This window comes from Anomaloglossus baeobatrachus, chromosome 3 (assembly GCF_048569485.1).
Source record: "Anomaloglossus baeobatrachus isolate aAnoBae1 chromosome 3, aAnoBae1.hap1, whole genome shotgun sequence".
NCBI classification, from domain to species: domain Eukaryota; kingdom Metazoa; phylum Chordata; class Amphibia; order Anura; family Aromobatidae; genus Anomaloglossus; species Anomaloglossus baeobatrachus.
In genome coordinates this window covers 209,609,670-209,634,224 of record NC_134355.1, presented here as the reverse complement: position 1 = coordinate 209,634,224, position 24,555 = coordinate 209,609,670, and the positions used below count along the sequence as shown (strand labels likewise).

General features: G+C 46.7%; 1 protein-coding gene across 1 annotated transcript in view; it reads left to right on the top strand.

Annotated features, from left to right (window-relative positions):
* AGT (angiotensinogen) overlaps window positions 1-17,076 on the top strand; it is a 75,983-nt gene extending 58,907 nt beyond the window's left edge. The window contains exons 3-5 of the mRNA XM_075338197.1: window positions 9,442-9,718; window positions 9,805-9,949; window positions 16,625-17,076. Coding sequence (XP_075194312.1) covers window positions 9,442-9,718; window positions 9,805-9,949; window positions 16,625-16,816 — 614 coding nt within the window. The 3' untranslated portion in view covers window positions 16,817-17,076. The remainder of the gene's footprint in view (window positions 1-9,441; window positions 9,719-9,804; window positions 9,950-16,624) is intronic.
* Window positions 17,077-24,555: the final 7,479 nt, after the last annotated feature.

The window sequence follows — 24,555 nt, the reverse complement described above, 5'->3', positions numbered from 1 at the left end:
CTTATAGTTTAATATTGGACAACCCCTTTAATTCTACAGTGCTATACAGGAGAAGAAGGTTTACATACACAACAAATACGCAGACATAGTAACGTCATCACAAACGTACCTGTGATAATAATTACTTCAATGTTTTTATATTATACAGTCATTGCGTGTTGGCACCTCGAAATTGTTCCCAAAAAAAAGTACCGTGGTTTTCGGATTAGATGCTATTTTTTTCCCCAAAAAACTGGGGGGAAAATGGGGGTAAGCCTTATAAGCCAAATGTATCCTACCAAGGAAAGCAGAAGTGGGGTTACAGGAGGCAGGGATCTGGCAGTGGCATGAGCGAGGCAATAATGCGGGCCCTGATGGAGGAGAAGCTCTGCGCCACTGAAAGATAAGTGCTCAGGGGTAAAAAACATATATAGAGGAGAGATAACCCCGGCACACTACAACTCCCAGAAAAGCAAATATACGGTATTTAGTATGCAAATTTCTTTTTATTGATCAGGATTGTTCAGTATTCATTACGTGCATGTGCTTGGTCCAAAAACAATTGACGTTTCGGCCACAGGCCTTCGTCAGCATCGACTTTTATCTGATAGTAATAAAGACAACAAAAATCATCTATACATTTCATGACAATGCAAAACAGCATCCAACATCACGATTATCAGTCGACAAGGATATCATAACAAGGTAGAGATACCATGTATCCAGTTACAAAAGTACATTCCAGGATAAGGATATCATATATCCAAAGAGGTAATGCAAGTCAGAGATTTGGGAAAATAAATGAAAATAAATAAATGAAAAATTCCCAATAAGGAGTGATGACGTGCGGGAGGGTTGTATTGGCGACGTGAGGCAGGCCCCATGGATCTCCCGGCATCGGATGCGATGGACTTCAGGAAAATGGTGTTGGTGGTAGTGTATGTGCAGACTGAGATCTCAGCTCTCTGAAATTTCATTCTGTGTATGCGCTGCCTCCAATGCCATTTTTCTGAAGTCCATTGTGTCCGTCGCTGGTAGAGTAATGGCGTCTGTCTCGTGCTACCTCGACTCCCCCTCCTTCCAGCATCGTCTCACTTGTGCCGTCCCTGGCTTCCTGTGACCCCCTCGCCATACATTCCACCTATAAGATGGACCATTTTAACATTACAAATTATTTCTTTTCCTATATTCCTCCTATAAATTTGGGGTGCGTCTTATGGTCTGAAAAATACAGTATTTCTCCCAGAAAATTATTGTAATTACACATGTATACACATGTTTATTTCCTTTGTGTGTATTGCAACACAAAAGAAAAAAAAAAGGAAAACTACACATAATTTCACAGAAAACTTTAAAAATGGGCCAGACAAAATTATTGGCACCCTCAACTTAATATTTGATTGCAATTATTTATTCCAAAGGATGTACAATCAATTGGTTCTTATAACTACCAACAAGCCTCTTACACCTCTCAGATGGAAGTTTGGACCACTCTTCTTCTGCAAACTACTCCAGGTCTCACATATTTGAAGGGTGCCTTCTCCCAACAGCAATTTTAAGATCTCTCTACATATATTAAATGGCATTGAGATCTGGACTCATTGCTGCCACTTCAGAACTTTCCAGTGCTTTGTTTCCATCCATTGCGGAGGTTCTTTTTGAAGTATATTTAGGGTACTTTTCTTGCTGGAAGACCCGTGACCTTGGACGCAAACTCTACTTTCTGACACTTTTTTCTTCAGATTTTATGATGGTTTGCACATAGTCAAGGCACCCAGTGCCAGAGGCAGCAAATCAACCCTCAAACATCTTTGAACTTCTATCATATTTGACTGTAGGTACTGTGCTCTTTTCTTTGTAGGCCTTATTCTATTTTCAGTAAACAGTTAAATAATGTTAGGGGTTTTTTACCATAAAGCTCTACCTTGCTCTCTTTTCACGTGTCATTTTCCCTGAAGGATTCTGGTTTACTCATGTACATTTTTGCAAACTGCAGTCTAACTTTATTATGTCTGTGCATCTGCAGATGGGTCCTCCTAGGGCTCCTGCCATGGCGTTTAATATCATTCAAATTTCAACTCACCCACATTTATGCACCCTGACCCTACAGGACAGCTTGGATTTCTTTGGAACTTCATTGGGGTTGCTCATCCACCATACGGACTATTCCTCTTTGCAACCTTTCTTCAATTTTTCTATGCCATCCTCATCCAGGGAGATTAGCTACAGTATGAAAGTCCAAATGAAAAACCGCACCTGGAAAAAAAGGCACTTTGCACATAATTTTACACAAAAAATTGTTGCCACCTTTTCAAAACTGTGGGTAAGCAACTTTATTTCAAGCATGTGATGCTGTAACAGGTGTGAGTAATATGAAAATCACACCTTAAATCAAATTAAAAGGGAAGAAGTTGACTAAATCTTTGCATTTTGTGTCTGTATGTCCTACACTAAACATGGAAAACAGTAATGGAATAAGAGAACTGTCTGAGGACTGTTCAATAGCGCAAAGGAGAGACTGGAAGAGACTGGAAGTACGGTATCACCTGCATGTGAGCATAAAAAATGTTTAGACACATTGGAACGTTTTGTCACTTCAGGATTGGCAGCATCTGTAATGTGTTCCCTAATTCTCTGTTTCAATTTGCGGGTTGTACATCCAATATAATAAACGTTACAGTCTTTAAAATGTATGTGATACTACAGTCTATCACATATACATTGTAAAGATTGCAATATATATTATATTGGATGTTCAACCCTCAAATTGAAAAAGAGAATTAGGGAACACATTACAGATGCTGCCAATCCTGAAGTGACAAATCCTTCTAATGTGTCTAAACATTTTTTATGCTCACATGCAGGTGATACTTCCAGTCTCTCCCTTTGCGCTATTGAACGGGATAATAGACCGACATGCTGGGGGATTCTGAATAAGGAAGAAAAATGGATCTTCATGTTGAATACTGTCTACCCCATAGGACTGAACAAGAGATCACATCTTATTTTACACTGTTGAGTTTTTCTTTAAGTTTTAAATTTGCATATGGTTGTCTTTGTATTTCACATATGTGTGTTAATTAATTTTGCAATTAAGTGTGTACATATACATAGACTATATGCAGTTATTTAGGCAATGACTAAGGGCCATAGAGGCCAGAAACGCATTGCTGGAGTGATGCTTTTCTTCAAATTTTTTCTGTACCTAATGTCCACCAACATTAATTTCATGTATTTAATATATTTCTAAAAATACAAAAAAATCTAAAGCCAGCTTACCGGTACTCCCCGATGTGTGGAATCTCATATATGGTCCGAATATAGAGTCTGCAAGGAAATAGGGCAGGAGCCAGCCTCAAAAATCAAATGTAGAAATGGTTGTCCAAAGACTCCAGCGGACAAATTCCAGGACTCAGTAGATATTCTTACTTTTTTTTTTCATTTTGCAAAGAAATTTTATTTGAATAGTTCTATTAAAAATACATCCACACGTGGGGCAAGACAAATATCGGATAGGGTTAGTGGTCTCTCGGACTACGCATTTTGGCATATGTGCGCCTTCTACATGGTCCCTGTAGAAGGCGCACATACGCCGAAACGCGTAGTCCGAGAGACTACTACCTCTATCCGATATTTGTCTTGCCCCATGTGTGGATTTATTTTTAATGGAACTATTCAAATAAAATTGCTTTGCAAAAAGAAAAACATTTTTAAGAATACTGAGTCCTGGAATTTGTCCGCTGGAGTCTTTGGACAGCCATTTCTACAATATATTTCTAGTTTTACTGGGCATCCTAATGCTGATTTTCGCTTTCATTTGGACTTTCATTACATTGGAGCTTCTAACCATGCACTAACAGGGAAGATCATTAGTTCCTTGTGTTTCCAAGATTAGCTACAGTGTCATGGGTTGTAAACTTCTAGATAATGTTGCCCACAATAGACAAAGGAACACCAAGATCTCTGAGGATGGACTTGTAACCTTGAGATTGTGGATATTTTTCAACAATTTTGATTCTCAAGTCCTCAGACAGGCGTCTTCTGTTTCTGTTCTCCATGCTTAGCGAGGCACACACAGACACCCAATGCAAAGATTGAGTTGACTTTTTCCTTTTTATTCGGTTTCAGCTGTGATTTTCATATTGCCCACATCAGGTGAGTTTGAACCAGCATCGCATTCTTGAAATAAAGTTGTTTAACCGCAATTTTGGAAAGGTGCCAACAATTGTTTTCCAGTCCATTTTTGGAGTTTTGTGTGAAATTATGTGCAATGTGCCTTTTTTCTCTGTTCTTTCTGTTGTCCCAATACACACAAACAAAAGAAACCTGTGCATGACAAAATGTGCAATTGCAATAATTTTCTGGGAGAAATACATTATTTTCTGAAACAATCCAAGGGTGCAAACAAGTTTTGACCATGAGTGCAAGTCATCCATTGTCTCGTGATAGACACCAGTTGAAAAGTGGCAAGTTTTATTCCCGCTATTCCCAAGTATACCATGTTTTTTAAAATCAACAATACTGTTCAAGAGACGGGCCTTTGTATTTTATACAAAATTTAATGAGCCACACCCACTTGATAAAGACCATGTGAGAAATTGCAGAGCAGCCTAAAGTCACCCCCTCCCCTCCTCCAACCCCCAGAGAATCCTGTGAGCCACTTGGTATAGACTACAAATATTAGTACAAAGTAAAAATGCCCATATCTCTGAAGTTGTATGGCAGATTTAAAAAATAAACAAACAAAAGGGAGGGTAGCCTGGCCATGGCAGCAGAGAGACACACAGTCACTTTTCTCTCATCCTGAGCTGGAGAAAACATCATCTTACATACTAAAGCAATAAACAAGCTATTGCAAATGAGTATAAGAAAGAAGAATAAGGGGTGTAATGACCGCGGTCGCAGAGATCGCCTCAGTGACCGGAACCAGGAGGTGCAGGGGGCCCACCGTCCCCTGCTTCAGCTAGATGTGTGTCCGAGGGCACACATCCATCTGAAATACATCATAGTACAGAGACCCATCGGGTCCCTGCACTGTGATTTGCCGACTGCCGATTAAAGCCATGAATATTCATTGCTCCCCATGCACACGATCCTGCACATGGGGAGCAGAGAATATGCTGACAGCTGCCAATGTTGTAAGTGGCCCGCATTACATTGACTTCATGCGCTGCGCCGCTTACATGCTGGTCAGTTACCGGCATGCCAGCATTGCAGCAGGATGCTGGGGGAGCATACGAAAAGTGAGTACAATCGTTTTTTTGTTGTTTTTTTTTTTACTCTGTGTGACACGGTGGGGAGCTATATAGTATGATGGGGGCTATATACCAGGATGAGGGGGTTATGTACCAGGATGAGGGGCTATATACCACAATGAAGGGCTATATACCAGGATGGGGGACTATATACCAGTATGAAGGGTTATATATCAGGATGGGGACTTTATATCAGGATGGTGACATGCTTTGGACATATACCAGGATGGGGCCATGATGAGAACATACATATCAGTATGAGGCCATGATGGGAACATATATATCAGGATGGGACCATGATATGGACATATATACCAGTATGGTGCCATGATAGGGAGATATATAACTGGATGGGGTCATGAAAAAGCCATACATATCATGATGGTGCCATATATACCAGGATGGGGCCATGATGGGGCCATATATACCAGGATAGGCCATGATGGGGTCATACACCAGGATGGAGCCATAATGCCGACATATACCATGAGGGGGTCATGATGGGGATATATATGCCTGGATGGAGTCATGATACTGGACATATATACCAGAATGGGACCATATATACCAGGATATAGCCATGATGGGGTCATACACCAAGATGGGGCCATGATGGGGGTCATACACCAGGATGGGGCCATAATGTAGACATATGCCAGGATGGGGGACATATTTACTAGGAAGTGGCCCAGGATGGGGGACATTACTACACAAGGAAGGGGGAGGGGGGTAACTTGTATGTCTTTATAGGATTTAGAATGCTACAATGGCTCATACATCTGAAAAACATATGGAGGGGAGGGCCCAGGCTCAAACTTTGCACCGGGGCCCATCAGACTCTAGTTACGCCACTGCTCAGAATACTACCCCCGTTACTCCAGGACCGTCTACTGTATTGTCCATTCCTTCACTATTTAGTTACTAAGTATCAAATGAGATCATTATTTATATCACTTTATGTGTGTTTGAATTCTGCAGCTGCAAGGCTAATAATACAAAAGTGACGACAATAACAAGGCCTTGAAATCTCTAAAAAACTGTCTTATTATAAAAGTTGCATTCCCAAGAGCAGAAGAAAAGAAAGTAAACAAGGTTCCAGAAAACAATGACAGAGCTCACCCACTGGGGAGACAAATCTCTAAGCAACAACTGTACACATCTGTGTTAAGCCCTACATAGACTGCCATTCCCCCTTATGAAGAAAAATAACAAAACAAAAACAAGTCATTGCTTTATATGGACCATTGATCCAATCCAATAGACAAACTTTAGCAATGTGTTTGTTCAAGTTGCTATACAATTGCTGCCCCTGCAGAACAACGGATACAAGGTGTTATTCTAAAATCTAGTACATTGGTCTCCTAGATAATAGACAGTAATGTCATCAAGCCTGAAAGACAAATTACTACAGCATGAACCATATATAAAAAAAGGAAAGAAAATTTGAAAATAAAGAAAACACACCTAGTACAATAATTATACAACTGGGATGCTTATATACATCTACATACCTATATACATCTACACACCTATATACTGTACATCTACATACTGTACCTATATACATCTATATACCTACGTAGCTATACATACTATACACACACATAAATATATATATACACACACAAATACACACATACATACATACGGTTGAAACTAGAATTTTGCATATACTGTCTATAAAGACACATCTGCATGTTTTTCTCACTATCTGACATGAAGTCAGAATAAAACTTGCTGACTTCAATATTTTGCCTGGATATTGATCTCTTGGCTTTTGAATGGTTGGTCGGATTTCATTTTGTATTCAACCAACTGTCAGGGCACTCACCTGATGCAGTTTAGCAATTTTGTTATTCGACAGACCACTATCAGTGAAGCTGGATCATGCAGTTTCTATTTTCTTAGGAAATCTTCATGGCTGCTCCTCAGTTTGAACCACTGCCCTTTTGCTTGGGAATCAACCTAATAATACACTTAGAATTTCCCACTACAAAGAGCAAAACAGTAACAATGCAGCAACAAGACAAGAATCTGACTAACAAATTATATGCTAAATAATTGCAGGTTAAATTTATATATGAGATAGCTCATATAATTGTCGATAAAAGGAAGGCAGTCTCACATTCAAAGCTGTATTGGATGGTGAGATATAGAGCCTGAAAATCAAAAGTTCAAAACATTGTTACCCTTTTGCCCATCAGTATATGATAAAAAAGCTTATATTGTGGTTCGGGTGTATACACATGCTTAAAATTCTATTTTCCTTGGGTTCTTATACATCTTCCAAACAGTCTCTATTATCCCTCCTTCAAGCTTTTTTTTTTTTTTTTTAAATACTTTCATTTTTTTTCTAACCACTATCAGATTCTTACCCGGCCTATAATAGGAGGTGCAGGGCTTCCAAATTTACGATTATATAAGCAAACCTTTCTTTTAGTCCATTTACTTGACTGGCACTTTCATTCAGGTGCTAAAAAATGGGTCATAATTAGTGATTGGGTGGGCGTGCTCACCACTGCTTGTTGCTCAATCGAGTATCGGGTTATTCTGACGCATCTCGAGTACCGATTATAATAGAAGTCAATGGGAAACTTGAACATTTTTAAACTCCAATGCTTGACACTCGATAGAGTAACTAGCTTCGGGGAGCACACGGGGGCCCATCACTAGTCATACTCAAACAAGAATGTTCTTCTTCAGCCTTAAAATGCCTCCCATGGATTGAATTCAAAGACAAGATCCAAATAACTGCACAGGCGTTTTTAATCACGGCAACCTTACGAATATTGGATCAATTACCACAGAAAAACATCTTTGCTATAGATATGATTGCAAATCTATAAGACATCTCATAATTATCATAATGAATACTGAAGCTAGACTCATACTTTACCCCCACATGACCCCTATGCAGCTGATCCCGTCCTTTAGAAACGGGTAATTAAAGAGAATTCTCTAATGTATAGCACACGTGAGTCCAGTTTTTAGCTTGCACAAGAATGCAGAGAGTGGCAGATTTATGACCGGTCGAGATGAGAGCATCAGTTTGAACAGAAAACCATCAAAGAACTTAGAATCCTTTGTCTACCCTTAAAGAAATTATGAATTTACGTTTTTATAAACTGCATTGATATAATAGATAGGAAAGTTTTATTTTATGTAGTTGTATATACTATATTGTTTTGTTCTAATTTGTAACATCTTTTGTATATTTTTATAAACATTGCCTACTTTCTTGGATTAAATATATAACATTTAATTGCTTTCTTGCTCTATAAGCGGTATCCCTGAAGCCATACACTAGCTGACAGATGTCCAATCTACCTGCATAAATGGATTTGTGGTGGTAACAAGTTTTTTTCTGGGTTATTGGTGAGCACCGACAATGGCAATATGGCAAAGAGAGTTAGCTTATATTCACCATATGGAGGATTTGACAGCTGAATCATCTGGAGATAACAAAATTTGTTTGGCTTAGGCAACCTTGGATTCTGTTTAGAGATTCTCCCAATTTTCAATCCCTATTTTCTATATAAAGGGCTTGTCATTGATACCACATTATCTTACTCACTGCTTCTTCCAATTAGACCCCCTTTTTGTTTTCTCTTTCCTTCTTTTTTTTCTTTCTTCTCTCCAACAGTTTATTTTTTTGGATAATGCTCTTCTTTTCTATTCTTAATACCAGTATTTGGATTATTCTGTTTCACAACTGCTTTAAAATGTAGTATACTGACAACATTAGCATTATCAGTTTAACACAATATACTTTGAAGGTCAATATGCAACATTTCTGTGTCTAATCTAATTGTAATAGATAACAGAAGCATTTTCTTCCTTAAATGTCATACAAGACTTTTTTTTGTATTGCATAATTTGAGTTGGTGAATATAATTAAGCCCTGTGTTGCTTAATGTCCACTCTTTTTTCTTAATTATATTTTTGTTATGAAAAAATTCTGGTAACAGAACATGATTAAACATAAAAAACAAAGCAAAAAAATGGCATATTCAGGGCAGCAGTAGGAATAAAATTAAAGCAAAAGCTGTCCACTTTTCACCTGGTCACAGGTCCCCTTTAAGTTTTAACAGTAATACATAGTGTGTAATTCAGGAAAGCAAACTTCTGGAAGACTGATGGAGTATTGCCTGTAATGACATGGAACCATACAGCATGTCGGCTAACAAGTCTTTATGTTTTCATACAGGTAAAGTGGCTAATTCTTCCTTAATTCCAAATCATCAACCCTTCTGGATTGGGCCAAGCAATGAGGTTTTGGTTCCTATGATCTCAGTAACAGGAATGTTTCCCTTTACTGAAGATATTACCACAAATCAATTATTAATAAAGATTCCCCTGTGTGACAATGATTTCCTGCTACTGGCGCAGCCAATAAATGGAAATACCCTTGAGAACATCGAGTCTTCCATGAAGTGGGAAACATATTTGAATTGGATAGAAAATTTATATAAAATACAAAAAAGGTAAGACATAGAGCTCTACAATACTATAGTATTTGTATAATGATCGAGAATGTGGAGTCATTCAATTACTGCATTTTGTTTTACAGATACATCAATTTATCTTTACCTAAAGTGAAAATAGAGCTTTCATACAATGTTCAAGATCTTCTTTCCAGTATCAATGTGTTAGATCTGCTGGGGAAAAATGCCGACTTCAGCAAAATGAGCAAAACTGACATAAAAGTTGGAAAGGTAATATTCTTACTGTTAATCATCTATTTCTCTCTATGTCATCTGTGATGAGAGTACAGGAGCTGCACATTAATTCTACATATCATTTGAACTGGTCCAATAACTGGGTCAACGTGTAGTGAAAGACATGGATGTCGGCAATTAGTCCTGGGGTCGGCAATTAATTTTTCCAAGGAGTCACGTGAGACGCAATGACTGTTGTGGTGAGCCAACAAACCGAACAAACAATATAATTATTTATATATATTAATTTTGCATAATGTAATGATCAGCAGAATTAAGTCTGTTGACTTTGTAATTGCCCAGACACCGTATGATGGCTCAAATTAGCCCTTCATATTAGCCCCCACATAGCTCTTCAAGCAGTATGATGGCTCCCACGCAACCCTCCATGCATTATGATGGACTTCACACAACCCTCCACACTGTATAATGGCCCACATACAGTATAATGACCCCCATATAGCCCTCCAAACAGTATAATGTGTCATGCCGGTGACTCACATGGCTGGTAAGTGCCACCATCCTCAATGCAGGCACCACCCTGCTCCTCCCAGTGTTAGATTGTCTCATGAGTTGCTGCTTGCAGCATATCCAGACCTTTGTCCCTATGGATAGGAGAAGAGAAATTCTATCTCGGGGACATAGATCCAAGCCAGCCAGCCATGTAGGCATATGCAAGTCTACTGGGCTGATTTCTCACTGGTTCTGGTGGCCCTCACTGGCCAAAAATGTTTGTGACTTAGCATCCGCATGTCCTTTGTGCGCCAAAGACGAATATCCCAGGAACAAGTCTGCCGCGAACATCTAAGCTCCCATCATTTTTTAAGTATTTCTCCATTGGCCTGGCCAAGGAAGGATGGGGCCTATGGGGGGTAATATTACACCAGTGATTAGCGTGGCTGGTAAGTGCTGCCCTAGTCACCGTGTGCACCGGTCTGTTCCTTACAGTTGCAGATTAGCTACCCCTTGCAACACATCCATCACTGCTACATTCTCCTGTTGCTGGAGGACTCCCCCCATAGCTATCCAAATAGTATAATTGATCCCAACATAGCCCTCCAAACAGTATAATTGTAGCCCTCTAAATAGCATAATGGCCCCTACATAGCCCTCCAAATAGCATAATGGCCCCCACATAGGCCTCCCAATAGCATAATGCCCCCCACATAGCCCTCCCAATAGCATAATGAGCCCCATATATCACTAAAAATAGCATAATGGCTCCCACATTGTCCTCCAAATAACATAATGGGCCCCACATACCACTTCACATAGTATAATGGACCCCTCAATATACTCACTGATTAAAAAAAAAAAAAATACTAAGCCTTCCTCATTTCCCTGCTGCAGTATGTGGTCTGTATTTCTGCACAGCTTTGCAAAGCAGGTATGATATAGTGGTATTATCACTCCTGCTACGGTGAGACGTCAAGAGCTTAGAAGCTAAAGAAAAATTATAGTGTGGACAACTCCCTGTTCCATCATTCCTTTCAAATGTATATGCAACCAGGATTGAGATACAGTTAACCCTAGAACGCGCAAGCAATTCAATCTACCATAGAAAACAAATGACCTAGCAGGCCTGCGAGGCCCCAGGTATGCGTTCTAGGGTTAAAACTGTGATGCTGGGTGGGGGAAATGGGGTCCGGCACTGGTACTGGCAGGCCACTGTATATAGATGTTAACTGTCATTGTAATCCTTCTTCTACTGATAAGAAACATGCTCCCTGAAAGGTCAGGAAGTTAGAGTCTACAAAATCCCAAGTGGCTAGTGAGAAAATTGCAAGATTACTAATTTTATTTTATTTATTTATTTATTCACATGAGCAAAAAGTCGGTCCTGCTTGGCAGGAGAGTGGGAAGTCACCAATTAACATGACCACAGGGCTAGATTTTAGTTTACTATCACACGCTTTTCTGCTTATATTTGTACCCATGGGATTAGGCCTACACTCTTTATATAATTACTACTGTGTTTGTTGCACTTGCACTTTATTTTTATCCTTCATCATATATTATATCGCCATACATTATATATGCATACCTATAAACTTGTATATTTTGGTCTATTATCATGGACCCATGATGTACATAAAAAACACAAAAACCACAGTGTCAAAAACATGATAAAAATCCATGTAACAAAACGCCCTACAAATGCAATGAAAAATATGCAAGTAACCTAATCTATGTAATTGGGGTAGAAATGCTATAGAAATCCTGCAGCATCAAAAACTTACCAAATACTCATCTTGGGAATGGAGCTTAACCCCTTAACGACCTTTGACGTACTGGGTACGTCATGGTGACATGGTGGTAAACGACCCATGACGTACCCAGTACGTCATGGCGAAATCGCGGTCCCGGAGCCCCGGGGAGTGAAATTTGTTTAATTAAACGGTAGATTCGGGAAGGAGGGGACCTCTGCCTGACCTCAGGAGGGGTGGTGCCTCCTCCCCGAACCTACAGAGGCTGTGATTGGCTGACGAACGCCGCTCAGCCAATTACAGCCACTGTAATGTTCCAGCCATTGAAAATGGCTGGAACATTGAAATCCAGCCCTGATCAGTGCTGCTGTAGCACTGGCCATTGGCTGGAGCTGGGTGATCGATGCTTCACCCGCCCCCAGCTCTGATTGGAGAGACCGGTCTTGTGACCGCTCTCTCCAATCAATGTGGATCTGCGGCCTGTGACCGTCCCTGGAAGCCGAGGAGAGCGGTAAGTTGCTGTCCCCGCCGCCCGCCCCTGTCCCCGATCGCCCCGCCGCTGCTCCCGATCCACCGCTGTCCCCGCCACTGTCTCCGATCGCCCCGCCGCTGCTCCCAATCCACCGCTGTCCCCGGCGCCACGCTCCTGATCCACCGCTGTCCCCGGAGCCACGCTCCCGATCCACCGCTGTCCCCGCCGCTGCTCCCGATGCACCGCTGTCCCCGCTGCTGCTCCCGATGCACCGCTGTCCCCGCTGCCGCTCCCGATCCACCGCTGTCCCCGGCGCCACGCTCCCGATCCACCGCTGTCCCCGCCGCCGCTCCCGATCCACCGCTGTCCCCGGCGCCACGCTCCCGATCCACCGCTGTCCCCGGCGCCATGCTCCCGATCCACCGCTGTCCCCGGCGCCATGCTCCCGATCCACCGCTGTCCCCGGCGCCATGCTCCCGCTCCACCGCTGTCCCCGCCGCCGCTCCCGCTCCACCGCTGTCCCCGGCGCCACGCTCCCGATCCACCACTGTCCCCGGCGCCACGCTCCCGATCCACCACTGTCCCCGGCGCCATGCTCCCGATCCACCGCTGTCCCCGGCGCCATGCTCCCGATCCACCGCTGTCCCCGGCGCCACGCTCCCGATCCACCGTTGTCCCCGGCGCCATGCTCCCGCTCCACCGCTGTCCCCGCCGCCGCTCCCGATCCACCGCTGTCCCCGGCGCCATGCTCCCGCTCCACCGCTGTCCCCGCCGCCGCTCCCGATCCACCGCTGTCCCCGGCGCCATGCTCCCGCTCCACCGCTGTCCCCGCCGCCGCTCCCGATCCACCGCTGTCTCCGCCGCCATGCTCGCCACTGTCCCCGCCGCCGTCGCACCCACCTTTTTCAGCCGCTGCTGCCCCCGAATCGGCCCCCACTGCTCCCGATCGGCGGCCGCCGCCGCCGCCTCCTTCATCGGCTGCCCCTTCTCCATCGCCACACCTCCTATCCCTCCATGTGCTGCAAGCCACCCTCCCCCCACGTGGGGGGAGGGTGGCTTGCAGCACATGTGGGGGGAGGGTGGCTGGCTTGCAGCACATGTGGGGGGAGGGTGGCTGGCTTGCAGCACATGTGGGGGGAGGGTGGCTGGCTTGCAGCACATGTGCTGCAAGCCACCCTCCCCCCACATGTGCTGCAAGCCACCCTCCCCCCACATGTGCTGCAAGCCACCCTCCCCCTACATGTGCTGCAAGCCACCCTCCCCCCGGGGCCCCCCCTCCTCCATGTGCCATCTCTCTCTCCCATCAGACTCTGCTCCCCTCCTCGATCTGCTGCCTGCTCTCTCCCATTTTCCATCTACTGCCCCCTCTCACCCTCCTCGATCTGTTGCCTCCTTCATCTGCTGCCTCTTCTGTCTGCTGTGATCCTGCTGCCTAGATCCATCCTGTAAGGTAGGTATCCCCATCTCACCTCCCCCCCATCCTCTGCCGCTCCTCCATCCGCTGCGCCATTTCCCATCCATCCGCTGCGCCATTTCCCATCATCCATCCGCTGCGCCCTTTCCCATCCTCTGCCGCTCCTCCACCCGCTGCGCCCTTTCCCATCTTCCATCCGCTGCGCCCTTTCTCATCTGCCGCCCCGCCCTCTCGCATCGCATTATCCAGCGCAGTTGCTCGCTTCCAGACTGCAGTGGATGATGCGATGCGAGACTCGTGCATTGCTCTCACGTTTGGCACTGGTCTTAGTGGCAGGCGCTCTTTTTTTTTTTTTTTTTACTGATGTCTGTATTTATTATTTCGCCAAACAAATTTTTTTTTGTATGGGGGGGTCTAGTTTCCAAAATGGGATCACATGTGGGGGAGCTCCATTGTTTAGGCACCTCAGGGGGTCTCCAAATGAAACATGGCGTCTGCTAATAATTCCAATCAATTTTACTGTGAAATGGCGCTCCTTCTCTTCTGAGCCCCGCCGTACGCCCAAACAATTGATTTCCACCACATATGAGGTATCATCGTACTCAGGAGAAATTGCACAATACATTTTATTGTGCATTTTTTCCTGATACCCTTGTGGAAAAAAAAGCTACCTGTTTGAAAAAACAATTTTGTGGTAAAAAAAAGAATAAAATATTTTCACGGCTGAACATTACAAACGTTTGTGAAGCCTCCAGGGGTTCAAAGTGCTCACTAAACAGCTAGATAAATTCCATGAGGGGTCTAGTTTCCAAAATGGGGTCAATTGTGGGGGAGCTCCATTGTTTAGGCACTTCAGGGGGGTCTCCAAACGCAACATGGCGTCCGCTAATAATTCCAACCAATTTTGCTGTGAAATGGCGCTCCTTGCCTTCCGAGTCCTGCCGTGCGCCCAAACATTTGATTTCCACCACATATGGGGTATCTGCGTACTCAGGAGAAAATGCACAATACATTTTATGGTGCATTTTTTCCTGATACCCTTGTGATAAAAAAAAGCTACCTGGTTGAAGCAACAGTTTTGTGGTAAAAAATGTTTTTTTTCTTTTCACGGCTCAACGTTATAAACTTCTGTGAAGCCCCCAGGGGTTCAAAGTGCACATCAATCATCTAGAAAAAATATTTGAGGGCTCTAGTTTCCAAAATGGGGTCACTTATGGGGGAGCTCCATTGTTTAGGCACCTCGGGGAGTCTTCAAACCCGACATGGCGTCCGCTAATGAGTGCAGCTAATTTTGCACTCAAAAATTCAAATGGCGCTCCTTGCCTTCCGAGTCCTGCTGTGTGCCCAAACATTTGATTACCACTACATATGGGGTATCTGCGTACTCAGGAGAAAATGCACAATACATTTTATGGTGCATTTTTTCCTGATACCCTTGTGATAAAAAAAGCTACCTGGTTGAAGCAACAGTTTTGTGGTAAAAAATTTTTTTTTTCTTTTCACGGCTCAACGTTATAAGCTTCTGTGAAGCCCCCAGGGGTTCAAAGTGCACAACAAACATCTAGAAAAAATATTTGAGGGCTCTAGTTTCCAAAATGGGGTCATTTGTGGGGGAGCTCCATTGTTTAGGCACCTCAGGGGGTCTTCAAACCCGACATGGTGTCCGCTAATGAGTGCAGCTAATTTTGCACTCAAAAATTCAAATGGCGCTCCTTGCCTTCCGAGTCCTGCTGTGTGCCCAAACATTTGATTACCACCACATATGGGGTATCTGCGTACTCAGGAGAAAATGCACGATACATTTTATGATGCATTTTTCCTGATACCCTTGTGAAAATACTAATTTTTATGGCTAAAGTAACATTTTTGTGTTAAAAAAGTAAAATGTTCATTTTTTCGTCTATATTGCTTTGGTTGCTGTGAAGCTCCTAAAGGGTTAATAAACTTCTTGGATGTGGTTTTGAGCAGAGTGAGGGGTGCAGATTTTAGAATTGGGTCACTTTTGGGTATTTTCTGTCGCCTAGGTTTCTCAAATCACTCCAAATGTGATGTGGTACCTAAAAAATTTTTTTTTGTAAATTTTGTTGGAAAAATGAGAAATTGGTGATGAACTTTGAACCCTTCTAACTTCCTAACGGAATTTTTTTTTTTTCAAAAATTGCGCTGGTGTAAAGTAGACATGTGGGAAATGTTATTTAGTAACTATTTTGTGTGACATATCTCTCAGATTTATGGGCATAAAATTTCAAATTTTGAAAATTGCAAGATTTTCAAAATTTTCGCCAAATTTCCGAAATTTTCACAAATAAACGCAAAACATATCGGCCTAAATTTACCACTGACATGAAGTACAATATGTCACGAAAAAACAATCTCAGAATCGCCAGGATCCGTTGAAGTGTTCCAGAGTTATAACCTGTCAAAGTGACACTGGTCAAAATTGCAAAAAATGGCCGGGTCTTTAAGGTGAAAACAGGCTGGTGGCTGAAGGGGTTAAAAGAGATCTCGATTTTTGTGCCTGTAGTAATTCATCCTAACTCATCCTGATGTTCGAATAAAATACTGTGTTGTTTTCATAGGTTATTAACATTGTCGATTTTGAGCTGGAAGAAAGTGATATCGATTCAAATGGAGAAAGCAATGCCACAGAGTCCAAAGAAAAGCCAGTGGAAGTAAAGCTTAATAAACCTTTCATTCTAGCCCTGTGTGAAGGCACTAGCAAGTCATTACTTCTGCTTGGAAGAGTTGTACACCCAACAAACAGCATTTAATTTTAAAAGCTTGTGAAAATGTTTTGTTAACATACAGTATGTCTAGTTTTATAGGTACTTGTATTGTTAATTCAAATATGATATACTAGAAATAGACCCGATGCTATCGCATCGGGAGTGCAGTGAAATGAATATCTGTCTATGCTTAGTGGTGCTGACAGGAGCAGTGGACATGTGTCACACCATTTGCGCTTTTTGGGGCTAATTCAATGTGTTAAAAGCTATGTGTATTTTTATTGTAAATAAACATTGTGTACGTATTTTTTTTTCTCTCTCTCTCTTTCATCAGTGCCGTTAGGTCTTGTCGCTCGCTGCAACATCGCTCAAGGCATGGCAATGTCAGGCAAGGGCGGACATACCCGGCCACGCCTCCTTACTGCTCACTACACCTCATTATACCTAGCTGTGGTATGGATAGCACAATGTTAAACTGGGAACAGAATTGTGCTTAGCTCACAATTTGGGTTCCGCATGCACTGTTGTCCCTGGTTACCATGGCTATGATGTGGGCGTGAACTTCGGCTGCGCAACTGACAGTGCCGCAGTGCATTGTGGGATACGGTTACATCCGCAACTGTCAAATATCTATGTAGATGTAAATGTGTGTGTATATGGCTGTGGCTGTACGCTGTGTGTAGGTGGTGTCTGTGTATATGTGTGTGTATATGGCTGTATGCTGCGTGTAGATGGTGACTGTGTATATGGCTGTACGCTGTGTGTAGGTGGCATCTATGTATATGTGTGTGTATATGGCTGTACACTGTGTGTAGGTGGCGTCTGTGTATATGTGTGTGTATATGGCTGTACGCTTTGTGTAGGTGTCGTCTGTGTATGTGTGTGTATATGGCTGTACGCTGTGCGTAGGTGGCATCTGTGTATATGTGTGTATATGGCTGTGTGCTGTGTGTAGGTGGCGTCTGTGTATATGTGTGTGTATATGGCAGTACACTGTGTGTAAGTGGCGTTTGTGTATATGTGTGTAAATAGCTGTACATTGTGTGTAGGTGGCATAGGTGTGTGTGTATATGGCTGTATGCTGTGTGTAGGTGTCTGCGTGTATGTGAGTATATGGCTGTACGCTGTGTTTACGTGTCATCTGTGTATGTGTGTCTATGTAGATGTAAATGTGTGTGTATATGGCTGTACGCTGTGTGTAGGTGGTGTCTGTGTATATGTGTGTGTATATGGCTGTATGCTGCGTGTAGGTGGTGACTGTGTATATGGCTGTACGCTGTGTGTAGGTGGCATCTATGTATATGTGTGTGTATATGGCAGTACACTGTGTGTAAGTGGTGTTTGTGTATATGTGTGTAAATAGCTGTACATTGTGTGTAGGTGGCATAGGTGTGTGTGTATATGGCTGTACGCTGTGTGTAGGTGGCGTCTGTGCATATGTGTGTGTGTCGCCCTGGGCAAGCCAGGGGACACAGGTCACACACCACCACACCCTACATCCCAGCTAGGAACACCACAGCTAACCGAAAATCCTTGTTGCCTTCCTCCAGAGGCTGATGATTCACACCAGGGGGTGGGCCAGGCGGTTGGCTCCGCCCACCAAGGAGGATACAGCTCTGGAGGCGGGAGAAACCAGGCAGATAGCTCACGGAGGAGCAGGAGTGAGGAGCTAAGTGGAGGAGTAAACAAGAAGTGAAAGTAGAAAAGTGGAAAAGGAGGAAAGCAAGTGAGGTGACAAGAAGAAAGGAAAGCCTGAAGGGTCCAGCTTTGTGTAGGGCCAGGTCAGCAAGGTCAGCAACGGCGGTGACTGTCTGGAGGGGGACCGTTTGGAAGTTCCTGGAAGGACCCCGTTGGCTGTGTGCCCGGCGGTCTGGAGCAGTGTTCCGAAGGACAGTCAGCACCAGGGCAGGGGCCTCTCGGACCCCGGCAAGGCTTGGAGTCGCCACAATTTGCCGAATCCGTCAGTGAAGGGGACGTAGATTCCCCCAACAACCAAGTCCCGATTGAAGGCAACAGCCCAGCTAGTATAGAAGAGACACCGCCACCGCCAAGGCACCCGTTTCTTAGGGCCAGCGCCTGCGGGCAAAGAGTAGAGCTCCCCCGGTCCAGCTTGAAGCCGGGGAGTGGGTTACCGGTGGGGACCCATCGCAACCAACAAGTACACCAAGGTGCAAGGAAAAGGGACATCACCGTCACCTACTGGGAGAGCAAGTGCAGCCATCCGTGGGACCGTCTATCCAGCCGTTTGGTTTACCGTAAAAACTGTGTCATGTCTCAGGCTGAGTGAGTACCACAGTGCCGCAAGGCACAGCGCTGCCCCCGCGTCCCTGCGCCCACCAGGCCCTGCACCTCCATCCCCATCACCGGGCCCCGGGATCACCAACCCCTACCCACGGAGGGGCAACACAACACCTGGCTGCTCCGCATCACCATCCCCGGGAGCCCCGTATAGAGCAGCGGTGGTGAAATCACCACAACCGTGGGTGACGTCACGGACAATAATCATCCCCACACCCAACAAACTCCCTTTCACTCACGGGCGAGGAGTGCCGCTCGAGAGACCCCCTGGGATCCGGCCCACCGCTCGAGCCACCACTGAGCAGCAGCCGCCGGACCCGAGCAGAAGGGGTGAGCGCGGTGTGCTGACACCCTCCTCCCCGCCCGCGACAACTTGGCGTCACGAACAGGATCTTACCGCTCTGCCGTCTGGTAGAGGTGCGCCTTGTTACCGCCGGAAGCATCCGGCAGAAAAATTTCAGAAGCCGCCATCTTTGGCGCGAAAAGTTCCCGCTCGAGCGTCTTCTCGAGCAGTAGAGGCGCGAAGGCCAAAACTCCGCCCCGGGAGAGGAGGGGCCGAAAAGAGCTAAGGGGGACGCGATGGCGGCTGGACGCATGTAGCTGCGGCTATAAAAGCAGGGACGCCAGGACTCTGCAAACATACCGTTCCTGGAAGAGAAAGCCATGATGTGGATGCCGTCCCCCGACACCGTAGCCCCCCGCGCCTGGAACCGCGGCGTGGGTGGAGATCCGAACCGCGCAGCTCTACCAAAGGCTGCAGGTCAGGATGCAGCTCCTCATGGAGGAGTGGGAGGCCGACATGGCGGACGTTGTAGCCACCGTGCGGAGACGCGAGGAGGAAGCGGAGAAAGGGAGGGTGAGTGACCCACGTCCCGATGCCCTTGAAGGGCCGGTCATCGCGGCTGTGGGGCCCGGTCCAAGCCCTCTTCCCCCCGTTGCCTCCCTCAACACCCGTCCCGGAGGCCGTGACCCCGCCACTAGGCCTGCTACCACCGCAACCGGTAGCAGTACCCAGCGTCCCCGCCCAGGCGGGCCGACCTGTAGCCGGAGCCCGCGGCACACCGGAGGTGTTACCGTGGAAGACTCCGAAAGTGGAACCGGAGGCATCCCCTGAAGAAGTCCCCGAGCCGGAGCCGATGACCCGCTCCGAGCCGAAGGCCCGGCAGCGGAAAGCCCCTATGCCCATCCCCCACACCTTGGCTGAGGTAGCGCCGGGTTGTTGTTGCAAGGCAGCGCCCAAGGCCAAGACACTGCGGGACATACCGCCCAGAGTCCTGACAGTGGGCAACGTCCAGGATGTCCCGCGGGGCCCGACCCGTGCGCCGGCGCTGGCGGCAGCGCCGTATTGGGATAGGGAGCCGGTACCGCTGGGCCCGGAGATTGCCGAGAGGGAGCGGAAGAAGGCTGAGCTGGTGGCCCGAGCTATCCGGGAAAAGGAAAATCTCCGCCAGGCCACGTTCCGTGTCCGGGGCCCGTTGTACGTGGGGCAGGTGAGGCGGTTTGATGTCCGCCGGGGCTATGGGTTCATCTACGAACCGGGCCTGGAGGCCGAAGTGTTTATAGCCCGGCGGGATGTGAATGCCCACCTGCCTGAAGAGCATCCCGGCCGCAATCTGATGCCGGGTGACATCGTGCAATACACCCGGTTCTTTGGGGAGCAGGGGTGGTTCGCGCTGGACGCTAAACTAAAGGGCAGCCCAGAGGCCCGAGCGAGCGCCGCGCCCCCTCCCTTGGAAGGAGCATTAGAGCCTGAATATCCGGAGTAGGGCAAAAGATGCCCGTTGCACCGTCCCCGTTGGGACCACCATTTTGTTGTTTGAAAAGTTGAAAAAGTTGAAAATGATGAAAAATGATAATTACCGAAGTTTCACCTGATTGTCTGTATGATTTGCAACCGGCTGGAGCCGGCACCGTTGTCCCCGTGGGGACCGTTTAAAAGTTGTTTTGCATGGAGGACTATCCATGGACAAGCCCGTGAACTTGCAGGGCAACCACAAACGTTAGTGGCTTGTAAATATGCTGTTTACCGTTACCGGTTTCCGCAATGCCGCCTCCGGAGAGGCAGGTTGGAGGGAGGGCCCTGAGCAGAGCAGGCTAGGGCCCAGCCACCAAAGGAACCGGTGGCTACCCTCTGGAGGGAAGGACAGATCCCGCTCGGGTACCGTGTGCTGGACTGTGGGTCAAGGGGTGCTGCCTGGGTTTTAGGGGCAGCATCAGGGCCAGGTTACTTGGGTGGGAGAGAGCGGAAACCGTAACCGTAAACCGTTTGCAACGTTAAAAGAAATGTGCCTCCCGTCTTGGGAAGAGTTATTATTAAAAATGTAAATATGTTATGTTATATCATTATGTTATCTTTTTCAGAAAAATAAAACCGGTGTTGGACGGCAGCCCGCGGACGGTCTGCATTTTGCTAAGGGGGAATGTGTCGCCCTGGGCAAGCCAGGGGACACAGGTCACACACCACCACACCCTACATCCCAGCTAGGAACACCACAGCTAACCGAAAATCCTTGTTGCCTTCCTCCAGAGGCTGATGATTCACACCAGGGGATGGGCCAGGCGGTTGGCTCCGCCCACCAAGGAGGATACAGCTCTGGAGGCGGGAGAAACCAGGCAGATAGCTCAGGGAGGAGCAGGAGTGAGGAGCTAAGTGGAGGAGTAAACAAGAAGTGAAAGTAGAAAAGTGGAAAAGGAGGAAAGCAAGTGAGGTGACAAGAAGAAAGGAAAGCCTGAAGGGTCCAGCTTTGTGTAGGGCCAGGTCAGCAAGGTCAGCAACGGCGGTGACTGTCTGGAGGGGGACCGTTTGGAAGTTCCTGGAAGGACCCCGTTGGCTGTGTGCCCGGCGGTCTGGAGCAGTGTTCCGAAGGACAGTCAGCACCAGGGCAGGGGCCTCTCGGACCCCGGCAAGGCTTGGAGTCGCCACAATTTGCCGAATCCGTCAGTGAAGGGGACGTAGATTCCCCCAACAACCAAGTCCCGATTGAAGGCAACAGCCCAGCCAGTATAGAAGAGACACCGCCACCGCCAAGGCACCCGTTTCTTAGGGCCAGCGCCTGCGGGCAAAGAGTAGAGCTCCCCCGGTCCAGCTTGAAGCCGGGGAGCGGGTTACCAGTGGGGACCCATCGCAACCAACAAGTACACCAAGGTGCAAGGAAAAGGGACATCACCGTCACCTACTGGGAGAGCAAGTGCAGCCGTCCGTGGGACCGTCTATCCAGCCGTTTGGTTTACCGTAAAAACTGTGTCACGTCTCAGGCTGAGTGAGTACCACAGTGCCGCAAGGCACAGCGCTGCCCCCGCGTCCCTGCGCCCACCAGGCCCTGCACCTCCATCCCCATCACCGGGCCCCAGGATCACCAACCCCTACCCACGGAGGGGCAACACAACACCTGGCTGCTCCGCATCACCATCCCCGGGAGCCCCGTATAGAGCAGCGGTGGTGAAATCACCACAACCGTGGGTGGCGTCACGGACAATAATCATCCCCACACCCAACAAACTCCCTTTCACTCACGGGCGAGGAGTGCCGCTCGAGAGACCCCCCGGGATCCGGCCCACCGCTCGAGCCACCACTGAGCAGCAGCCGCCGGACCCGAGCAGAAGGGGTGAGCGCGGTGTGCTGACACCCTCCTCCCCGCCCGCGACATGTGTATGGCTGTACGCGGTGTGTAGGTGTCTGTGTGTGTGTGTATATGTGTGTGTATATAGCTATTTGCTGTGTGTACGTGTCATCTGTGTATATGTGTGTGTATATGGCTGTACGCCGTGTGTAGGTGGTGTCTGTGTATATGTGTGTATATGGTTGTACGCTGTGTACGTGTCTGTGTGTGTATATGTGTATATAGCTGTACGCTGTGTGTAGATGGCGTCTGTGTATATGTGTGTGTATATGGCTGTGTGCTGTGTGTAGGTGGCGTTTGTGTATATGTGTGTGTATATGGCTGTGCGCTGTGTGTAGGTGGCGTCTATGTATATATGTGTGTGTGTATATGGCTGTATGCTGTGTGTAGGTGGCGTCTGTGTATATGTGTGTGTATTCTCTCTGTCTCTCTACCTCTCCCTTCCGGAGAAAACATGTGTCTTTATTTACCTCTCTCCAGCGGTGCGGTCTCCGGCTCTGCTGTCACCCGGTCCTGACCGCCACTCATTATACTCACTGAATATTCAATCCACAGAGGAGCTGGAAGCCGTAGCAGTGTTGGGGATTTCAGTGATTGGGACCGCATCGCTGGGGACAGGTGAGTATCCAGGTGTGTGTGTGTGTGTGTTTAGTGTATACATGCATGTGTGCTATGTGTGTGTATGTGCTTGGCGTATCGTGCCCAGAAGCTGCGGCGACGTGTATATCACTGCTATTGGTGGGGTTGGGGCAAACCGATCTGGTGAGAGGGGCTGGGGGCATACAGATCTGGTGGGGGGGTTGGGGGTATACAGATCTGGTAGTGGGGGGGACTAGGGGCATACAGATCTGGTGGGGGGGCTTGGGCTACAGATCTAGTGGTGGGGAGGGCTGGGGGCATACAGATCTGGTGGGGGGGCTGGGGTTTCATACAGATCGGGAAGGGTGGCCGACGTACAGCTCTGGATGTTCCTTGGTGCTGCAGCTCCTCTCCCTCCAGTCTCTTCATCTGTGGGACAGGAGTTCAGCATGTCGCATGGTAGCTCAGCCGACAGATGAACTTCCGTACAGAAGCAGCCAAGTGGTCAGCAGTGCACTCTGGGCTGCAATTGACGGGTATAAAGTGCTGGCAGCCAGGGAAGTGCGGCTGCCGCCGACCCATACATTAACAGCAGCACAGTGTCAGAGCCATTTGAAGTAGCGCACTCGGCTCTGCTCTGCTCACATGGACAGGAGGGAGAGGGAGAGAAAGCAAGACGGGAAGCATGACTCACTGCCATGACAATGTGACACCGACCGCAGCTTCCGCTATTTGCGCACGAGCAGTTCGTATGTAGATTTCTAACTGTTCAGTAGTAATTATCAGAAAATAAAACAAAGAATGTTTGAATAGGATGTTCACTTTGAATATACAGAGGCGTAGCTAGGGGTTTAGCTCAGTGAAGGGGAGAGGGAGGGCGAAACATCTGAGTGGGCCCATAAGTAGGTAACTGTGGTAACAACTATGATGGTGCCTCCTAATCGCGGGCACAGAAGAACCTCATCAGATGATCGCACTGTTACTGAAAATAAATCTCTATGACCCGCAACACACATCCGTTTTTTTTGTACGTGTGCGGTACGTATTTGCACGTACCGGAGACACGGAGACATGGAGACCCCTGCTATTCAATGGTACATGGCACACACACGTAAAATCACACGGAACGTGTGTCTGTGTGGTAAGTACGTGTGTGCGCTTTTCTACACGGACGACATGTCCGTTTTTGGCCGGCAGCACGCAGGCACGGACCCGCTTTAGTCTATGGGTCTGTGCCTGCACGGACCGCACACGGAGTATGTCCTTGTTCAGCACGTATCGTCCGTG